The sequence below is a fragment of the Eurypyga helias genome, unplaced genomic scaffold (assembly GCF_000690775.1).
Source record: "Eurypyga helias isolate BGI_N326 unplaced genomic scaffold, ASM69077v1 scaffold6561, whole genome shotgun sequence".
Taxonomy (NCBI): Eukaryota; Metazoa; Chordata; class Aves; order Eurypygiformes; family Eurypygidae; genus Eurypyga; species Eurypyga helias.
In genome coordinates, this window is record NW_010232662.1 from 5,891 (window position 1) to 22,813 (window position 16,923).

Below are 16,923 nucleotides of genomic sequence, written 5' to 3' on the forward strand. Positions count from 1 at the left end.
CTGGGGTTGTCTGGAGGAGACTGAGGGGAGACCGTATTGGTTTCTACAACCACCTGAAAGCAGGTTTGCAGAGAGGTGGATGTTGGTCTCTTCTCCCAGGTGAACAGCAATAGGGCAAGAGGAAATGACCTCAAGTTCTGCCAGGGGAGGTTTAGATTGGGTATCAGGAAAAACCTCTTCACTGAAAGGGTTGTCAGGCACTGGAACAGGCTGCCCAAGGAAGTGGTTGAGTCACCATCCCTGGAGGCATATAAAACACATGTAGATGTGGCACTGAGGGACAGGGTTTAGTGGTAGACTTTGTGCTAGGCTAATAGTTGGACTTCATGATCTTTTTTCCAACCTAGAATCATAGAATCATAGAATGGTTAGGGTTGGAAGGGACCTCAAAGATCATCTAGTTCCAACCCCCCTGCCATGGGCAGGAACACCTTCCACTAGACCAGGTTGCTCAGAGCCACATCCAGCCTGGCCTTGAAGACATCCAGGGATGGGGCATCGACAACATCTCTGGGCAACCTGTTCCAGTGCCTCACCACCCTCTCGGGGAAGAATTTCTTCCTGACATCTAATCTAAAGCTCCCTGATTTCAATTTATACCCATTACCCCTTGTCCTATCACTACAGGCTCTTGTAAAAAGTCCTCTCCCAGTACCCTTGTAGGCCCCCTTCAGATACTGGAAAGCTGCAATGAGGTCTCCTCAGAGCCTCCTCTTCTCCAGGCTGAACAAGCCCAGTTCTCGCAGCCTTTCGTCATAGCAGAGGTGCTCCAGCCCTCTGATCATCTTCGTGGCCCTCCTCTGGACTCGCTCCAAGTGGTCAATATCCTTCTGATATTGAGGGCTCCACAGCTGGACGCAGTACTCCAGGTGGGGTCTCACCAGAGCAGAGTAGAGGGGCAGCCTCCCTCGACCTGCTGGCCACACTTCTCTGGATACATCAATCAACCTAACTGATTTTACCATAGATTGTACTCATTGGAGTAGCTTTCATTGTTTTCTACATATTTCAGCCACGAGGAACCAATGCTTTAATAGTATCTGTTACCTACCTAGGACATTAAACTTTGCGAAGAAGGATGGAGACTTCAGATTTAGCAGGGGTAGAAGAACAGCAATCAGGTAAAACGGTACTGTTTGTGATTTGTTCCACCATTTTTCGAAGAGTTCAAAACCTGTATTGTTACTGGAAGAGAACATCACACTTTCATTTTGTGGTGGGTGACCACTAGCAGCACTTGGACAAATGACTGGAAGAAAGGAAAAGAAACATATCCTCAGATGAAAAGGGTTTTACTTGCACAGAATCTTCACAGCCAAAACCCCATAATTTCTGGAGCGTCTTACCTATGGGGAACAGGACCACTCAACAGCACTGTTTGACAACCCAGTTCTTAACTTGTTTGGTATTCTATCAGGAGTTCAGTGCTAAGATTTCACTGCTAGGCACCTTTTACTCTAAGCTCTTTCAGCCAGGTACAACCAAGATGCTAATCTGTCTGAAGCCTGGCGCGGTGGTGTAGGAACAGCCTTCAAGGTCAAATACCTATAACTAGGTGTGTTCAGTGCCTACGTGCACCTGCTGGAATCAAGTCACAGCAATGCACCTCTGTGTCTGGCTGCGTATTTTGCATTGTTATCAGTCCCTGCACACTTCAGTAAGATCGTATGATCCAAGATGCAAGTGCATCTGTGTACAGAAGAGCCTGCATTGCTGTTCGTTGCTCTAGGAATGCACAAACTAAGGACGACAAGAAAGCTACTATAACAACTAGCAGGTCTAACTCTCAGGCATGGAACCCAAACACCCTGTCAACTTGGTGCTGTGCCAGGTGCACGTACATCACTGCTAGACAACACAACAGAAGTAATTTAAGATATGCACCCATAACACTGCCAAAAGGGAAGGTGACACTCCTGTTACAGAGTGGCTGATCAGTGGCAGCACCTGAATGAGTGACTGGAACAAAACTAATCAAACAAAAAGATCCCTTGATAAAAACGTGTTTATATGAGCTTTGTTAATAACACCATTTCTTTTTAACACAGGCCTACGAAGTTATGTGTTGAAATATGAGCCCATCTTATTTTTCTCATAATGTCTTATTTTAAATTTTGGCATCTCACAATCCTTGATAGCCACACTGGCTCCATGCCTGTTCTGTTACAAAGCAAAGGTGTAAAAACTGTTCTGTCAAATTTCTTGAGAGACCATTACGTTACTTTACTTCCAGTTTTCTCATTTGCTTTTTCTCCGTCGCTTATAAGCCGACTGTTTCACAGACCTTGAAAAATGCTTTTGTTCCCACTGATCTCCTTGGTAGCCCTGAATGCCCTGCCAAGAGTCATTCAAGCATCTGGCATCCCTTAGTTTTGTGAAGCAGCTGCTTTAAATCTTCCAGTTGCTGGAGGATGCTGTGGAATATTGTTGTCTACTCTTGTCTCCAAGTTATACCCCCTGCTGCATAAGAATGGGACAGAACAGCAGAAGGAGGAGAGACTACAGCAGCTATTGGTGCCTTTCTGGTAAGGACTTTAGGGGAAACTGGATTCAACATCAGCTCAAATGCAAATCAACTCTTTTTCAGAATTATTTCTCAACTCCTTTGCCTGACTCCAACAGCTGCTCTCCAGAAACACGGCTGCAGCTAGTGTGACACACAGCTGTCTGGCTGGTCCTTAAATGTTTCCCCATTCCCATAAGCACCCAGGATAAGAGAAAATTTTCTGCTTCATAACAAAACACTACATGTTCCATTGCTACACACAGGCAGAAAGATCAGGAGCTGACAATGTCTAGCTCCTGCCTTCATTCTACCTTATTCTGCCTACTTCAGAAGTCTCAACAGACCCATCTTCATACCTGACTGCCGTTTCTTCCCTTAGTTGTGCCAACGTCAGACTACTCACAAAACCAAAGCAGACTGACAATTGTTTCTTTTTGTGTCCAGCATCATTAAAGCTGTTTTTACAGCATTTTTTAAAAATAAGAATGTTGCTGCAGAGGTGGTGAGGAGCAAAGATGCTCCAGCCAAGATTTTAAATAGTAAACAGATCTGATGTGCCTCAGTTTTAGGGTGTGAAAGCTAAAATTCCTTAAGGCAATTTCTCATTGTGCAACTACTGAGTGGTCTAACATTCATGGTTTGAAAGAGGATTTATCTGGGTATACACAAACTTGTAATTTGTCTTTTAAACCTTATTCCTACCCCCAATTTGTTTCTCTCCCACCACCCTTGTCATCGTTGTGTTCCCCCGCACCCTTGGTATTGTTAAGCTTTCCAGTGTGTGGTTATTTGTGGAAGTACAAATCCCATACAGAAAAATATATATATATTTTTTAAAACAGGTAGTTAGAACTTATAATACACACTTTATAACTGGAATGTGGTTTGGCATGGAAACATTTGCCTTTAAACCCCCCACCCCAAACCAGGAAACACAATACTAATAAGTGCTTCTTACCTTTGTTACTTCCATTTGTGCCAGGAACAATATCTGTTACATTAATGTCATGAACAAAGTCTGAAAAGAAGAAAATCTTACTATCAATGTTTCAAACCTGCTATTAGGCTTTTATCAGTTGACTTGATAAAAATTAAGTAAGGAAATATTTTGGAAAAGTACATCAGAGGTGCGATACAGCAGCTTGCACTCTCCTCCCAACCCCAAGCCATTACGTTAAAACTTTCTTCTGGAAGTGTTTTAAAATAGTCCCCCACTGCACTACTTTCTTCCCAGCAGCTCTGTCCATTTAGGAAGCTCCCAAGCCTTCCTTCCCAGATGTTCATTGTTCACCCAGCACACCGCTGCTTGTCGCACCTCCTGGGTCTGCAGCGTTGTACAGTGTTGGTGAGGAGATGCATCTTAAAACTAACCTTCTGGGACAGAAAAAAACCATGCATGCATCCATATCCTTAGTCAAGACAGCATTATAAGGAAAAAGCTTCCCCTACTCGCTCTTCTAATTTTTTTTAGAAAAGGCTCTGCGCGATGCTTCTTCCATGTTGTATTTTAAAGAAAGGAACCTCTGGGAAAAGGTTTAAGTCTCACTGTCTACGGTCATCCCTAGTAGTGTTTTGTTTCCAGTGCACTACTGTCTACTGCTCTGCCACACCAGGTATTTCTGAGTTTCTGCAATTCCACCAGTATGAGAGTACTGCATAGCAAATTCCTTATATTTATGTATATAGACACACAGAAAATGCCTATCAGCTTGGAAATTTAATTAGTGCGTCTCTGGACAAAATTTACTTCTGCTACATGTGGGTGTATTATGCAAGCAAAAAAATCAACTGGTGCAGCAAGTCTCAGATTTTTTAAATGTAATTAACAGTAGCTTGTTCCTCATACAGAAAGCAAAAAGTCTTGTGGTAAGAAAACTGGTTTTTGTTTCTTTGTTTTGATTTATGACACCCTGAGTCACAACTGAGTTTCTCATACTGACTGATACCAGTTCAACGTATAAAACAATCAGAAAATTTAACTGAAATCACTCATCACCTCTTCACTACACCACTGTTTGGTGTTGCTACTTGAAAAATAGTACCTGATACGATGCCATCAAAAGAACTGATAGCTCTTTGGTTACAGATGGGTAGCCAACTCAGTTTCCTCTATACTTAAAAGAGGTGTTTTAGCAACAGCAATCTCATTTGTGAATTTACTTCTGTTCCATGAAACAAAACCAGAACAAAAGCATGGGATAACATGTTAAAAAAACAGACAGGCTATTACACTTGGCTTACAGTTCCTGCATTCTTTGTGTACTACTAATATCTGGTAGTAATTCTCCCTTAGGAAATTAATTTGTTCCCACCTAAATTGTGTGTGCAGATTTTAAAAGAAGTCATCAGAATGTACCAGAATTGAATATACTAGCCTGCTTAGAGTAACTGAGAAATGCATGGCTGGAAGATGACATTGTGTCAAACATACAACCTATTACCCCTTTTACAACTTAGTAATTAAGTACCCACAATGAAAGTTAGGGCAAGAATCCAGTGACTAATGTTATCACAGAACAAACAACTTCAACCAGAACCCCGAACAAATACAGGTAAGTGATAAAGTAACATGCCAACTTCCGGGAAAAGGGCTTTTTTTCCTCAGAAAAGGAACTATTTTGATCATTCTCAAGTTTGCTTATTAGAATTGGAGTTACTTGGTTTAGAATAATTTAGGATTAAAGTCCTAACCTTACTAAAAAAAAACCAAAACAAAAACAAACCAACTAAAGTCTAAAATTAAATGACCTTAACAACATATGAATTAGGTCAGCTCTAAAATACACCAGTCATTAACCAATAAAGTAAAGTACGTCCTTCAGAGATGGCAGGAACCCTAATTAAACATTGTTTGAGAAGTATAAGTGTCTGTGCTGTTATTTGCCTCAGAGATTTGTTAATTACCTTCAAAACAGAAACTCTTAAATCTTAGTTGTGCTATTCAATGCTATGAGTCAAGATTTTCAAAGCCCTCTATTCCATCATTTATTCCCACAACTCTACATACCTAATTGATTGTATTCACAAAAGCTTGTGTGTCTGTGCACGTACAAGGGTGTAAATAACCAACAGATTTTCTTTTGTAGCTATGCCAGAATAAGAATCGTTTTTTCACTGTGCTACATTTCATTGTTCCTTCAGGTATGCTTGTAAAAATCTTCATTGTGGCAGCACTCTAAGTGTGCTTGTTGAAATCTAGAATGAAACTAGACTTTTTAATTAACCTGGATAATTTCAACAGCCTAGCGTGTTATATGGCCGTCCAAATAGCTACACCTATGCAAACAAGAGGGGAGTGAAAATACCAAGTGGAAACAAGCAACCAGGTTCAGGTTGTTTAAACTACACCAAGAAGCCTCATTACTGACCTGCAAACCAGATAGTTCGTACTCTGTCTTTCATTAAAACCACACTTTGAGAGATGGAGAAACTGGCTTTGAAAACACACACAGCTGTGCCTGTAACTCCACACAGTTACTTAGTCTCACTTTACTCTTCACACACAGTAACAGAAAAAATAAGTAAAATGGATAATCCTTTTTCAGTATAAAGCAAAGTCTTGATCTTTCCACAAGATCACTGTAAAAGTTAACAAAAAATGTATACTTACTGTATATAAACTTTCCTGTGTTGAACAGAAAGTTGGACATAAGCACCCAATAAACAACCATGGCTCCAACAAGCGATACCATAGAAAATAAGAGGCTTGACCATTGACCAAAGGATCCAAAGTAATACTTGCAAACATCTGGGAATTCCCAGTTTGAGGTATCTATTAAAGCTGAAGAAGATACAAAACCAGGAACATAGGTAAACAAAACATATTAGAGTCAGTAGAACTCTCCATAACATAATTCGTTCTTGTTTCAGAATATTCTGACACAAATTCACAGTGGTTCCGAGGGCTAAGAAGATCGCTGTTAACTTTAAAATATGACATTCATTAGGTGTTTCACTGAAGGAGCCTGGAAAAGTAGAGGCTCTTACTGTGGTCATAGTACTACTTCGAGTACTTTCAGACACAGTAGCAAAAATGCAGCTGTGCATTTGTAGATAATGCCTTTTGCAGGAGTTATGGCAAAGTAGGCCAGGACATGAACTTGTCCTCAATAATGCCCTGAAATGAGCTGTCACAAATTGAAGGTCTCAACTGCCTTTATTTGAGAAACTGAGGGGTTAATTTATGCATAAAACCACCAACTACAACACCTGCAAGATGAGCTTTGAATAACAAAAACACATTCTAAGTATAACCAGAGTCAGTGACACAATTGTCTATAAATTTCCTCCAACACAGAATAAATACAAATATTAGGATAGTGCAGGCATATAACGCAAGTGGATGCAGCTACAGCCCACATTGTTCCACTGTGGAGCATGATCAGAAACACATGCAGAGAACTGGACAGTGCTTATAGAGAAGAAGGGAAGCCTCTAACTTTGCAGAGTCAGTCCCCAAACGCTTGGTTTCACACTTAATGGAAATATTTGTGTTATGAAGCTTTGTATTCCTTACGTATCATTTTGCGTGATTTCACAACTCTGTAGCAGCAATAAAGAGTCAAAATGCCCATCAGTAAGATGAGAATGATTCCAGAAGTAAAGCCTGCCTGTTAAAGAGGAAGAAATACCGTTTATCTATCAATAACAGTACAGAAAAATGAAGAGCAAGCCATGTTGCAAAAACATTTTCATATGCATACATTTTTCATAGTTTTACCTGTTTTATTCCCCACGGGATACTTAATATAGATGTACCCATCATTGTATTCCATATCATAAATCTAGGAAGAAAAGAAAAAAGCCAGTGAATAACTTAAGAAGCACTCTTACTTCATAACTATCTTAGCTACAATGGTTATGCATACAAAATAGAACATTCGATAATAATACATTTTCTGGCTAATATATGGCAAGGTGCTTAACATACATTGTCACTATACTGGAGTTTTTACCATAGCCATCTGTGCAACTTTCAACTTTAAATGCAGTTCCTAATGGACTGTACACGTAGATTTCATCAGGAGCTGGAAGTACATGATCAGGAGCAATCTAACAAACATAAAAAAATAAGACTTACTAATAATATCAAAATAACTATTATCCCAAATACAGCAAGCCAACTGCTGTAAATCACAAAAAGCTTTCCTTAAAAAGTGCATTAAAAAAAAAAGTTGGACTGCATTAATTTTCTCCCCAGGAAAAACCCAAAATTGATAGGATTTTTAGCTAGTTAGCAGAAAAACATATTTTTCTTCTGCAAAATATCCGTAACATACTATGTACAGATTATGCTAGTTCAATCACTGCAGCTGACCACTGCTTAAATCCCCTTACAGATGGGAGAAGTGTGTACACACATCTGGGCAGCCTGGACCGCGGTTATAAAATTCAAGTTGCTTGTATGTTTTCTGCGTGTGGTGAAGGCATTGCACAAGAAGTCAGTCACAACTTGTGATAACACAAGACATTGTTAAGGCACTCGGCTGCTAGATATTTACTTCAGAGCAAACTCTAGAGCAATTCTCCCCCTACCTTTAAGTGTGATTCTTTTACAAACCTAGGCTGTGGAAGACCCAACATGCAGGAGACTACTCAGTTAATCTGGCCCGTCTTTGCCTTACCAGTGCCCTGTCTGCAGGAGACGTGAGCCTGCTATAGTAATGAATCCGCTTATTCATTGCTGAAGCTTCATCTGTGACTCTTTGCATGTCGTCGTTCACACTGACTATGTTTGTAGGCTCCACATGAAATGGTCTAAACGAGGGGAAACAAAAGAAAAAGAAAACTTTTAAAACCCTAGAACACACAAATCAGGAAACAGCTGAGCATCAGGATAAGTCTGTCATCCACTGACACAAAGCGAATGCAAAAACATTACTGCCATGAGGGAAGCTGCCATCCATGAAAGAACCATGTGTGCATATCATATTAGAATGGCTTCTTGCCCAGATTCTGTGGGGCAACCTAACATCAAAATTCAGACCTAATATCTAGTCTATTAGTCCTCAACAATGAATCACACGAGAACTACATGTTAATAGGCTTGGCCAAGCTTATTAGTGCTTATAACCGGTGTTGCCAGGACTAGTGATGAGGAACAGAGGTGGAAACAGAAAGTGTGAGAATGCAGAATCAGAAAGAAGACAAAGAGAGGAATGAGCAGTGGTGATGAGGACCAACTATGAGAGGGCTAGGAACTACTAATTTAGCCAAAAACACAGTATGAAGTTGTGTTTAATGAGGAAGGAACCAAGTCCAAATAAGTCAATGTGCTCATAATATTAAGCCAATGCAACAGGGAACGGAATTTGTCACAGAACATGGAACAAGAGATGTCTGTTTGCAGTTCTGAACCACTTCATGATTTCCATTCAATTTACTTAGGGCAATCATGGAGAAAGGACTGTCAGCAGCCAAAGTCCTACGCGTCTCATAGAGAGATGTACAGACTAGGGATGGTCTCCCTTCGCTCTTCCTCAGCTGAGTTAGCCTGCAGGCACTGTCACAGCCACTGAAGGAGAAAGCAGCCGCACCACACACCGCTGTTTTCTCCGCGCACATGTAGGTTCAGAGCAAGCAGAGCGAAAGCTACAACACAACACAAACCTAGCTTCATGCAAGGGATGCTACCAGAGATATGTGGCCTAATCAAGACATCACAGAGATTTTTTTTTTTAAATCATGTATGATTTACCTCCATATAGACCTACTGTACTATTGCCTAAATGCGACATTCTCTCCCAGCACTGACAGGCTCATTTCCCCAACAAGAAAGGGGATACCAGCGAACTGCAAAACTTGATACAGGGCTTTGGTATTTCTTCCTGTTCACCAATGCTTTTACTTTCTAAAGAAATCTCGAACAGCCTTCTGACCATCTTCCATGCTGATGGAAGTTTAAAGTTTTGAGTTTAAATCACTCAAAATCAGGAACCACCCCAAAACCAGAACCCATAAAAGTGCAGATCACAACAGGTTTCATACTACCAAGAAGAAACATTAGGTCAGCAATAAATCCATGCCATTTTTCCTGTAATATGAGCAAAGCCCATTCGAACTGACTGTTTTTTTCAACACCCATTGCTGGCTCAGACTACACAGGAACTTGGTCAACCCCTCCTGCCCCAGATCTCAATACTGTGACAAAGGTCCCATTCTCTTTCCCAGTGAATCATTAAGCATTTGCACCTTGGCACCACCTTTTATCTAGAAGGAAGAAGATGAATACAGCTCTGAAGCTGGTGGCTGTATCTTTGGAAGAGATGAAGGTAGGTGGTTATTCCTGAGGACACAGCAGGTGAGAGTATTTATGGGACTAATAAAAACTGACTGTCAGAAGAGGAAAGCAGAGAAAAATAACTTCCTTCTCCACAAATTCTTTCTTGCCTTCATCTCAGATTTCATTAATTCTTACATCTTCCATCATCATGGTAAAAATGGCTTAGATTTGCTAAGCTGTTTCCCAATTAATAAAATGAGAGTGACTTTAAATTTTTAAAACATTCTCAAGTGACTGCTTTATTCCCATGTCTATGACATGAAGGTGGAAACACATGTTTAGTGTGTGGACTTCTGTGATGTTCTTAGAAACAATTAAGAGAGATACCACAATGAAAAAGGAATAAACTCTAAGCAATAGCTTTATTGCTCTAGTCAGAGGCACACAGGGCTAACTGCTTCCATAAGTACTCTACGTACAAAAATACTCATGGTCTATTAGCTCTAAAGGACTTCACTTGTTTTGGCTTAAAATTTATTGGTCTGATCAAATCATTGGACACTGCTACAAAATATTTCATTAGAAGACCTGTAAAATATAGGCTGTAGTTATGAAAACAGGAAATTTAATGTTTAAATACCCCCACACACCCAGTCAGCTCTCTGCTATTTTCTTTTTGGATCACTGACACACGTTTTATCTAGAACTCTATGTGTTTTGCTAGTTATATGGAGGCTGCATAGTGTGAAGTCCTTCATGAGGACTACCTCTTTTCCCATCTCCAGTTAGTGTTCTTAGTATATCCCCATAAACTTCCACTGGTATTGTGGAAAAATTACACTGACATCATCTACATTTAGCTTCAAAACAGCAAAGAAATCTGTGGCAAAGATTTCCTTCAAAATGGTGTTCAACAACTACTGAAATGGATGTCAAAGAAAATTATTCCAGACTGGAAGACAGTGGGAGATTAGTTTTTCAAGTAATTCAGGTTACAGCCATGGATGATTTTAAAATTAATATAACAGAAAACATGAATGCAACATTCTGTTTTATGGAGAAAGCAGTGCTGTTAGTCAACAACTGAAGAAATACCAAGAAAAAATTTCACATGTAGCAAAAACAGGTAAGAAATTACTTAGAAAAAGATATTTCATTTTCTTCAGTACTACGAATAGAATCTGGATTGAACAAGCAATTTATGGCCCAGCATGAAACAGAAAGGTATGATCCAGAATCTAACCTATGGATGAGGAAAAAAATTTAACCATCACCAAAGAAATTCTATATGTCTGTTGTGGCTGCTTCCTGTCTGGAGAAGTGCGCAAGTTTAATGCTGTCAGTACCTGGGCTACTTCCCCTCTTGATCCCTTCTGGTATGCAATTGTTGAGAAGCACCAATTAAATTTTGTCTCAGGGTACCACCACCTCTAGTTTTACCAAGCAAGTGACTGTGCTAAAATAGACTGTCCACCCATCAGTCTTATGGTTGTAAAATGCCAGACTGACTGGAAGCTATGCAGGCATGTTGGGATGAACCCCTCCTCCCTGATCTCCACTATCAGAGGGTAGCAATCTGCCTAGGATCAAGGCCATTTCCCAGCCCCTGGCTACACCCAGATCAAAGACTGGTTGTAGGGCATACTCAGATAGAAGACTGAGAAGCTCTCAAAGACCGGTATTTTCAAAGCCCAAAGCAGGTAGGCTATAATCAGGGATGTATTTTGGAATAAATACAGGTCCAAAACACATGTATTTTGGAATAAATAAAGGTCCCTCTTTAGGGACCTTCAGTCTTGCAGACAAGCAGTCTTTAAACGCAAGCATCAGCAGCTGCAGAAGATTCCTAGAAAACTTGCTGATTTATACAGGCAACCACGTTGTGTCTCTCGTGGCAAAATGATTATGAAGGGGATGTGGGACAATATGATCTGGGGAAAGGGAGGGGTTACATGACTGGAGGGTGTGACTATTAATGCAAAACAGCGCAGACAATTTCCACGCATTGAGATAGACTATAGTGTCCAATGACTTTATTATAACCATACTAAAAAACACAATTAGAATTTTTATTTCAATAGCCAGACTGAAAAACAATGCTCCTTTTAACAGGGCAAACACACCAGTAAAACACAGCTGTTTCCCACAGCACAATGAACACTGACAAGACGCAGGTTCTCATGCAGGAGGTCCATGCCTCCCATACACTACACCCCACGCATGTACTCCAGAAACTATTCCCAGGAAACCTGCAGCTACATTCATCTACTAGTTGTTTCTCCATCACACAAAGGGACAGCTAATAAGAATTCTAGTGCTAGTCCAGTTTTTGTCCAAACTTCCTCATATTATGATCTTGAGTACCAATTTTGCAAGCAAAGGAAAACAGAAGACACGCTTGGGATTAAAGTTGCTTCCAAATATTGTGATAGGCAAAGTTCAACTGTTGGAATTGGAGTCTTAGGGGGAACAGCACAACAGGAAAATTTGTCTGCCAAACTACATACAACCTTGCAACTGCTAGCATCCGTAAGGGTGCTACATATTTGTTCTGGGTATTTTCAGCAACGTGTTACACCTTGCAGAGCAATAGAGAAGTATGGCAAATACCTATCTCAAGAAGCGATGAAGTAAGTAATACTGTTTTCCCAGTACCTTAGATGAAATATTTTAAAACAGGAAGTAACTGGTTCTGGACTTTTGATCAAAAGTAGTGCAACACACTTTTTTTTGTCAGTTATGTTTTGGCTCTACACCATAGTATTAATGACTTCACATTAGACAACTTCCGTATTTAAATAAATAATGAGAAAAACCTTGACAGGATGCTTAAGAATTTCTTTCTTCCAAAAAGACCACAAGGAGCCATTTCAGCTTATTGCACAGACTTCTTTGACATCCCACATCAGTTGCTTATCAGGGATGTGATAAGATTATTACACAGAAATAAAGCTAGTAAGTTCCTATGGCTTTGTTTTACTAACTCATCAAAGTATTACAGGAATGCTGTATATGGCACAGGAGAAACTAAGGAGAAAAACTGATTCATTACCATGAGTGAAATTAAAGAGAAAAAAGCAGTAAGAGGACGACTATACTCATAGCTTGAGTAATTTCTTAACTGGGAGCTGCCTATCCAGATAGGAACATTGTCAGTAAGCTTCTCTTGGGAAACCTGTTCCAAAGAATTCCAATGATTTTTACTTTCTAAGCTGTCTGAATTTATATAAGCATTGTAAACAATACCCTTACAATTTATCCCGTAAGATCTTTATTCTCTGGTCAATATATTTTACTTAAACTTTTTCTACATTCTTACCACCACTGTCGTTATGATGGTTACAGCATGACTACGCGAGTACCTTAAATTGCTGGATGCAGAACCAAAACAACCTTTCACTGGGTATAAGCCACCTCTGTGGCCTGCAAGATACACATTTTAACAATTAAAGAATCATAAGCTTTACCATACCACATTTGAAGCACTGTTCCCTCTTTTGTGCCAAAGGCTAAGCTATTCTACTCTTCTCTTACACAGTAAGAAGGTCCTTAATTAAGAAGGTTCTAGTTCTTCCCCATTAGGAAGCAGTAATATTTGGAACTAATACAAACATTAATAACACAGATAACTGAAAAGCAGGCAATGGAGCAAACAGACCATGTTGGTGAGGAGTGGCAAAAGCATAATTAATGCAGAAACGGTAGTTTTGCACAGGTTAGTCCCGACCATTGGTCTACCTTTTGCAAGTTAAAAGGATTTTGAAAATAAAAAGGAACCAACCACTTTTGCATGAAAAATGCATCTCTGACTGCCATCTACAGACACTGTTTAATTTATAACTGTTTAATTTCACCTACTGATCCCTCCTACACAGTGTGAGAACACGACGGAACTTCAAAAAGAATAGAGAAAAGGGAGAAGGCTTGATCTCCCTTTAGCAGGGTGCACTGCCAAATTCTTTCATATGCAAAACAGGTAACACAAAACATCATTTGTTTCTTTGAAGGTGCAAGTATTCCCGAAGACAACGGCAGTATCTGTTGACAGCAAACAGATTTAAAATGCAGTCAGAAGAACAAAAGAAACTCCCTCTCTTGCATACAATAATCATCAATAAGCCATTGCAGCAAAGACATTCCAGTTTTTAAAGGGACCTGCAAAATCGGCAAAACACTCCTATATGTGTGAGTAATTCAGGTCATTGTGAAGGACAATAACATCCTCTTTAAAGGATTAACAGTGGCTTTTATTCCCCCCAAATTAGCAAAAGAATACTAGACAACATAATTTACAACTCTAAAAACCAATTAGCTTATTGTTCTTACGTAAATACCGAAAAGCGTGCCTTTCAAAAATCCCAAGTCCTCCAAGATGTTAAGAAAAGCAAATAACTATGTAAATGCTGTCAAATCTCAAACAAGCCAAACAAAAGAAGAGAATAGCACTAAGAAAGACAAACAGTGATTATAAGCCAGTCACACAAAACACCTGAAGAGCTATCTCAGTCAAAGCAAAATGACCCCCCACCAACATTTGATCAGGTTTCGGAAAAGCAAGTTGTAAAAGGAACAAACTAATCAGAGCAAATCATGTATTGTCACACTGCTGGTATTTTGTTCATGTTAAACCTTTCTCCCTGGAGCTGCTACTCCCTAAACTCTAATGAAGTTCTGACCCGACTGACACAGACCCTGATGGCCTGTTCTTGCCCATTCCTTCTTCTAAAGACTGCCGTTGCCTCTTCTAATATGCAGAGCTAGAGATCAACCCTGTTTGGCCCCATTATGATTTCCAGGCCTTCCTGAAATCCCAGAGCTCATGCCCTTAATCTTTGTGTTTCTGCATGCTTGGACAGCAAAAGACTGGGTTGTAGGAAAATGGGAGAATGAACGCAAGGGAGGAGCAATAACGACCAAGTGGATGGGTATGAGAAAGCTGGAGGTTGTGGAAGTGGGAACACAATTCAACTCCACACTTCTGCTTTTGGGGAGGGAACCAAATGCCGCATGCTATGACTTTTTACAAAGCTGAGTCTCCAAACTTAAGAACTCAAAAGAAAAAAAAAAAAAAAACACACAATGAGGAAACAATACCTAACATTACTTCTGAAAAAGTGGACCTTGGCGTTTCAATATCGCACAAAAGTGTAAACTTATCTCGTTGCTCCTGCATCACCACACCACCTGAAACCCATTGCTACTCAAGACGCACTTCCTCCAACACAGGGAGTTCCCAAAAGCCATATAAATTAGCAGTCGTCTTATGCCAGGAGGGCCATGAGGGCCTCAGAGACTCACCACAAAGAAGACAAAGGAAGAATTCATATTGTGCATTTCCTTTTCCCACCTGAAAGTACAGTTTCTTAATCTTTATATACAAAATTCTGTATGCTGCTACACCTGTGCTCTGTCCCGCTGCGTTCACTCACACCCTTATTCTCCTTCCTTTGCCCGCAAAGAGAATTGTTTAGCCCCTGGCTAACGTGTAAGTAGGCTCTCATGGTTTTCCAAAGCTGCAGGCTGACACAGCAGCGAAGGGTGATCATGAGGAACAGTTTTTCGGGGTTTTTTTCCCCTGAAGGGAGCCCCAAGAAGCTTATTTTTCTACATACAACAGTGCCATCTGCAGTTCCTTCAGGAAAAATGCTCTCGTGAAATACGATGCTGGATGCGAAAAGTAAAAAGAAGGGCCGTAAACAGGGCCCAAGAGCTATTTCTTCATTTAAAAAACCAGAGCTGGTGTCTCCAGCAAACATAAGGAGGTTAGTTCCCACTCCGATCTCAGTTTTGGTTCTAGGACCACCTCACAGAAATCTTAACTGCAACAGTGGAGGAAGTATGGCACTCTGACTTCTGATAAACCCTAAGAAAACATGCAAAATAACCACTTAGGTAAATATGTACTATTTTTGCAGCATATCAAGGAGGCTGGGCTGCCAATTTTTTCATACTTGCTCAACCTCAATAAATACTTTTTTTTTTCTTAAAGGCAATAAAGGTAACTCAATTCTCTCAGTACTAACAAATACTTTATTTTTCCAGCATCACCTGTAAAACGCATACTGAACCATTTACACATACTCACAGCCATTTATCTACACCATCTGGCAAGCTTTCTTGCATAGTCTCAACATTTCAGCTTGTTGTGCTAAGTAAGAACCACCGTGCTGCAGCATACACACATGATATTCAGTGTTTGAAGAGCACTTTAAAAGCCACATGCCAATTCCTTATTGAGGCACTCTCTGAAGTGATGTCAATAGAAAAGTCTTACCCTTCTAAACAATACACAATAGGAACATCTGTTCACCTGGTGCCTGGAAATAATATCATACCAAGTAGGAACTGTTGGTACTCAGCTCCTGGGTTCCAAATACCAGTCTTCTGTCTTTCTAGGATTCTGTTGCCAAAGGCAAAGGTTAAACAACTCATTGCTATGTAATAATTCATTCAGCCTTGCTCATACCTTTTGCACTTAAAATCTTCTGGATTGAACTGTATATTCATGATTCCATAACTGCTTTCATCGCCGCCCACAGGAACTAAGAGAGGTTTAGTGTCCTCTTCCATATTTGATGAATGTGCCTCCTTCTAGGTTATGTCAGTTATTCTCACCTAAAACAAATTAACAAAGACAACTGCAGTTAAGTAAAACTGTGTCCCTGCTACAAATTTAACCCTGGCAGAGTCCCACCACTTCAGAACGTCCTGGGTGAAAAACACCAGAAAAATCCCTTCAACTGGCCACTTGAAAATTCTCATTCCATAATGCAAACATGACGGGGCAAGTGCAGATGGGATGGTATTTTTTACAACATAGTATTCATTTAAGTAAAGTAGTCAATGTACAATTCTGCTCTGAATCTCTTTTAGCACCGCAACAGGCAATATAAAGGAGTATGATGGATGCTGTTGCTTACATTGGGAATGAAAGAGGTTTGTAAAAAGTGAGGCTCGGAATCTCAGCAACCACAGCTAAGAATCAAGTCCACCATGGGCAAATGGACATTAACTATATTCATACATAGGTCTTATCTTCCTGCTTTCAAAGCATGGGAGTCCTCTTCTTACTGCTCCCACTGTAAGACCAGTGTAATATTCAAAGAAGCTGTATTTCCCATCTGTAATGGTACAGCTGAGAACAATTTATCACAGCTATTACAGACTCTTGTTTCAATAAACTACTTCAAACTTT

At 40.1% G+C, this 16,923-nt stretch overlaps 1 protein-coding gene across 1 annotated transcript in view; it reads right to left on the bottom strand.

The window, feature by feature from the left end:
- The window catches only part of SLC38A9 (solute carrier family 38, member 9), a gene marked incomplete at its 3' end in the record, with an annotated part of 18,880 nt that extends 2,540 nt beyond the window's left edge, over window positions 1-16,340 (bottom strand). The window contains exons 1-8 of the mRNA XM_010161459.1: window positions 16,195-16,340; window positions 8,131-8,263; window positions 7,437-7,558; window positions 7,227-7,290; window positions 7,023-7,116; window positions 6,117-6,287; window positions 3,465-3,524; window positions 1,052-1,249 (exon numbers count right to left, since the gene is read on the bottom strand). Of these exons, the coding sequence (XP_010159761.1) occupies window positions 1,052-1,249; window positions 3,465-3,524; window positions 6,117-6,287; window positions 7,023-7,116; window positions 7,227-7,290; window positions 7,437-7,558; window positions 8,131-8,263; window positions 16,195-16,298 (946 nt within the window). The remainder of the gene's footprint in view (window positions 1-1,051; window positions 1,250-3,464; window positions 3,525-6,116; window positions 6,288-7,022; window positions 7,117-7,226; window positions 7,291-7,436; window positions 7,559-8,130; window positions 8,264-16,194) is intronic.
- Window positions 16,341-16,923: the final 583 nt, after the last annotated feature.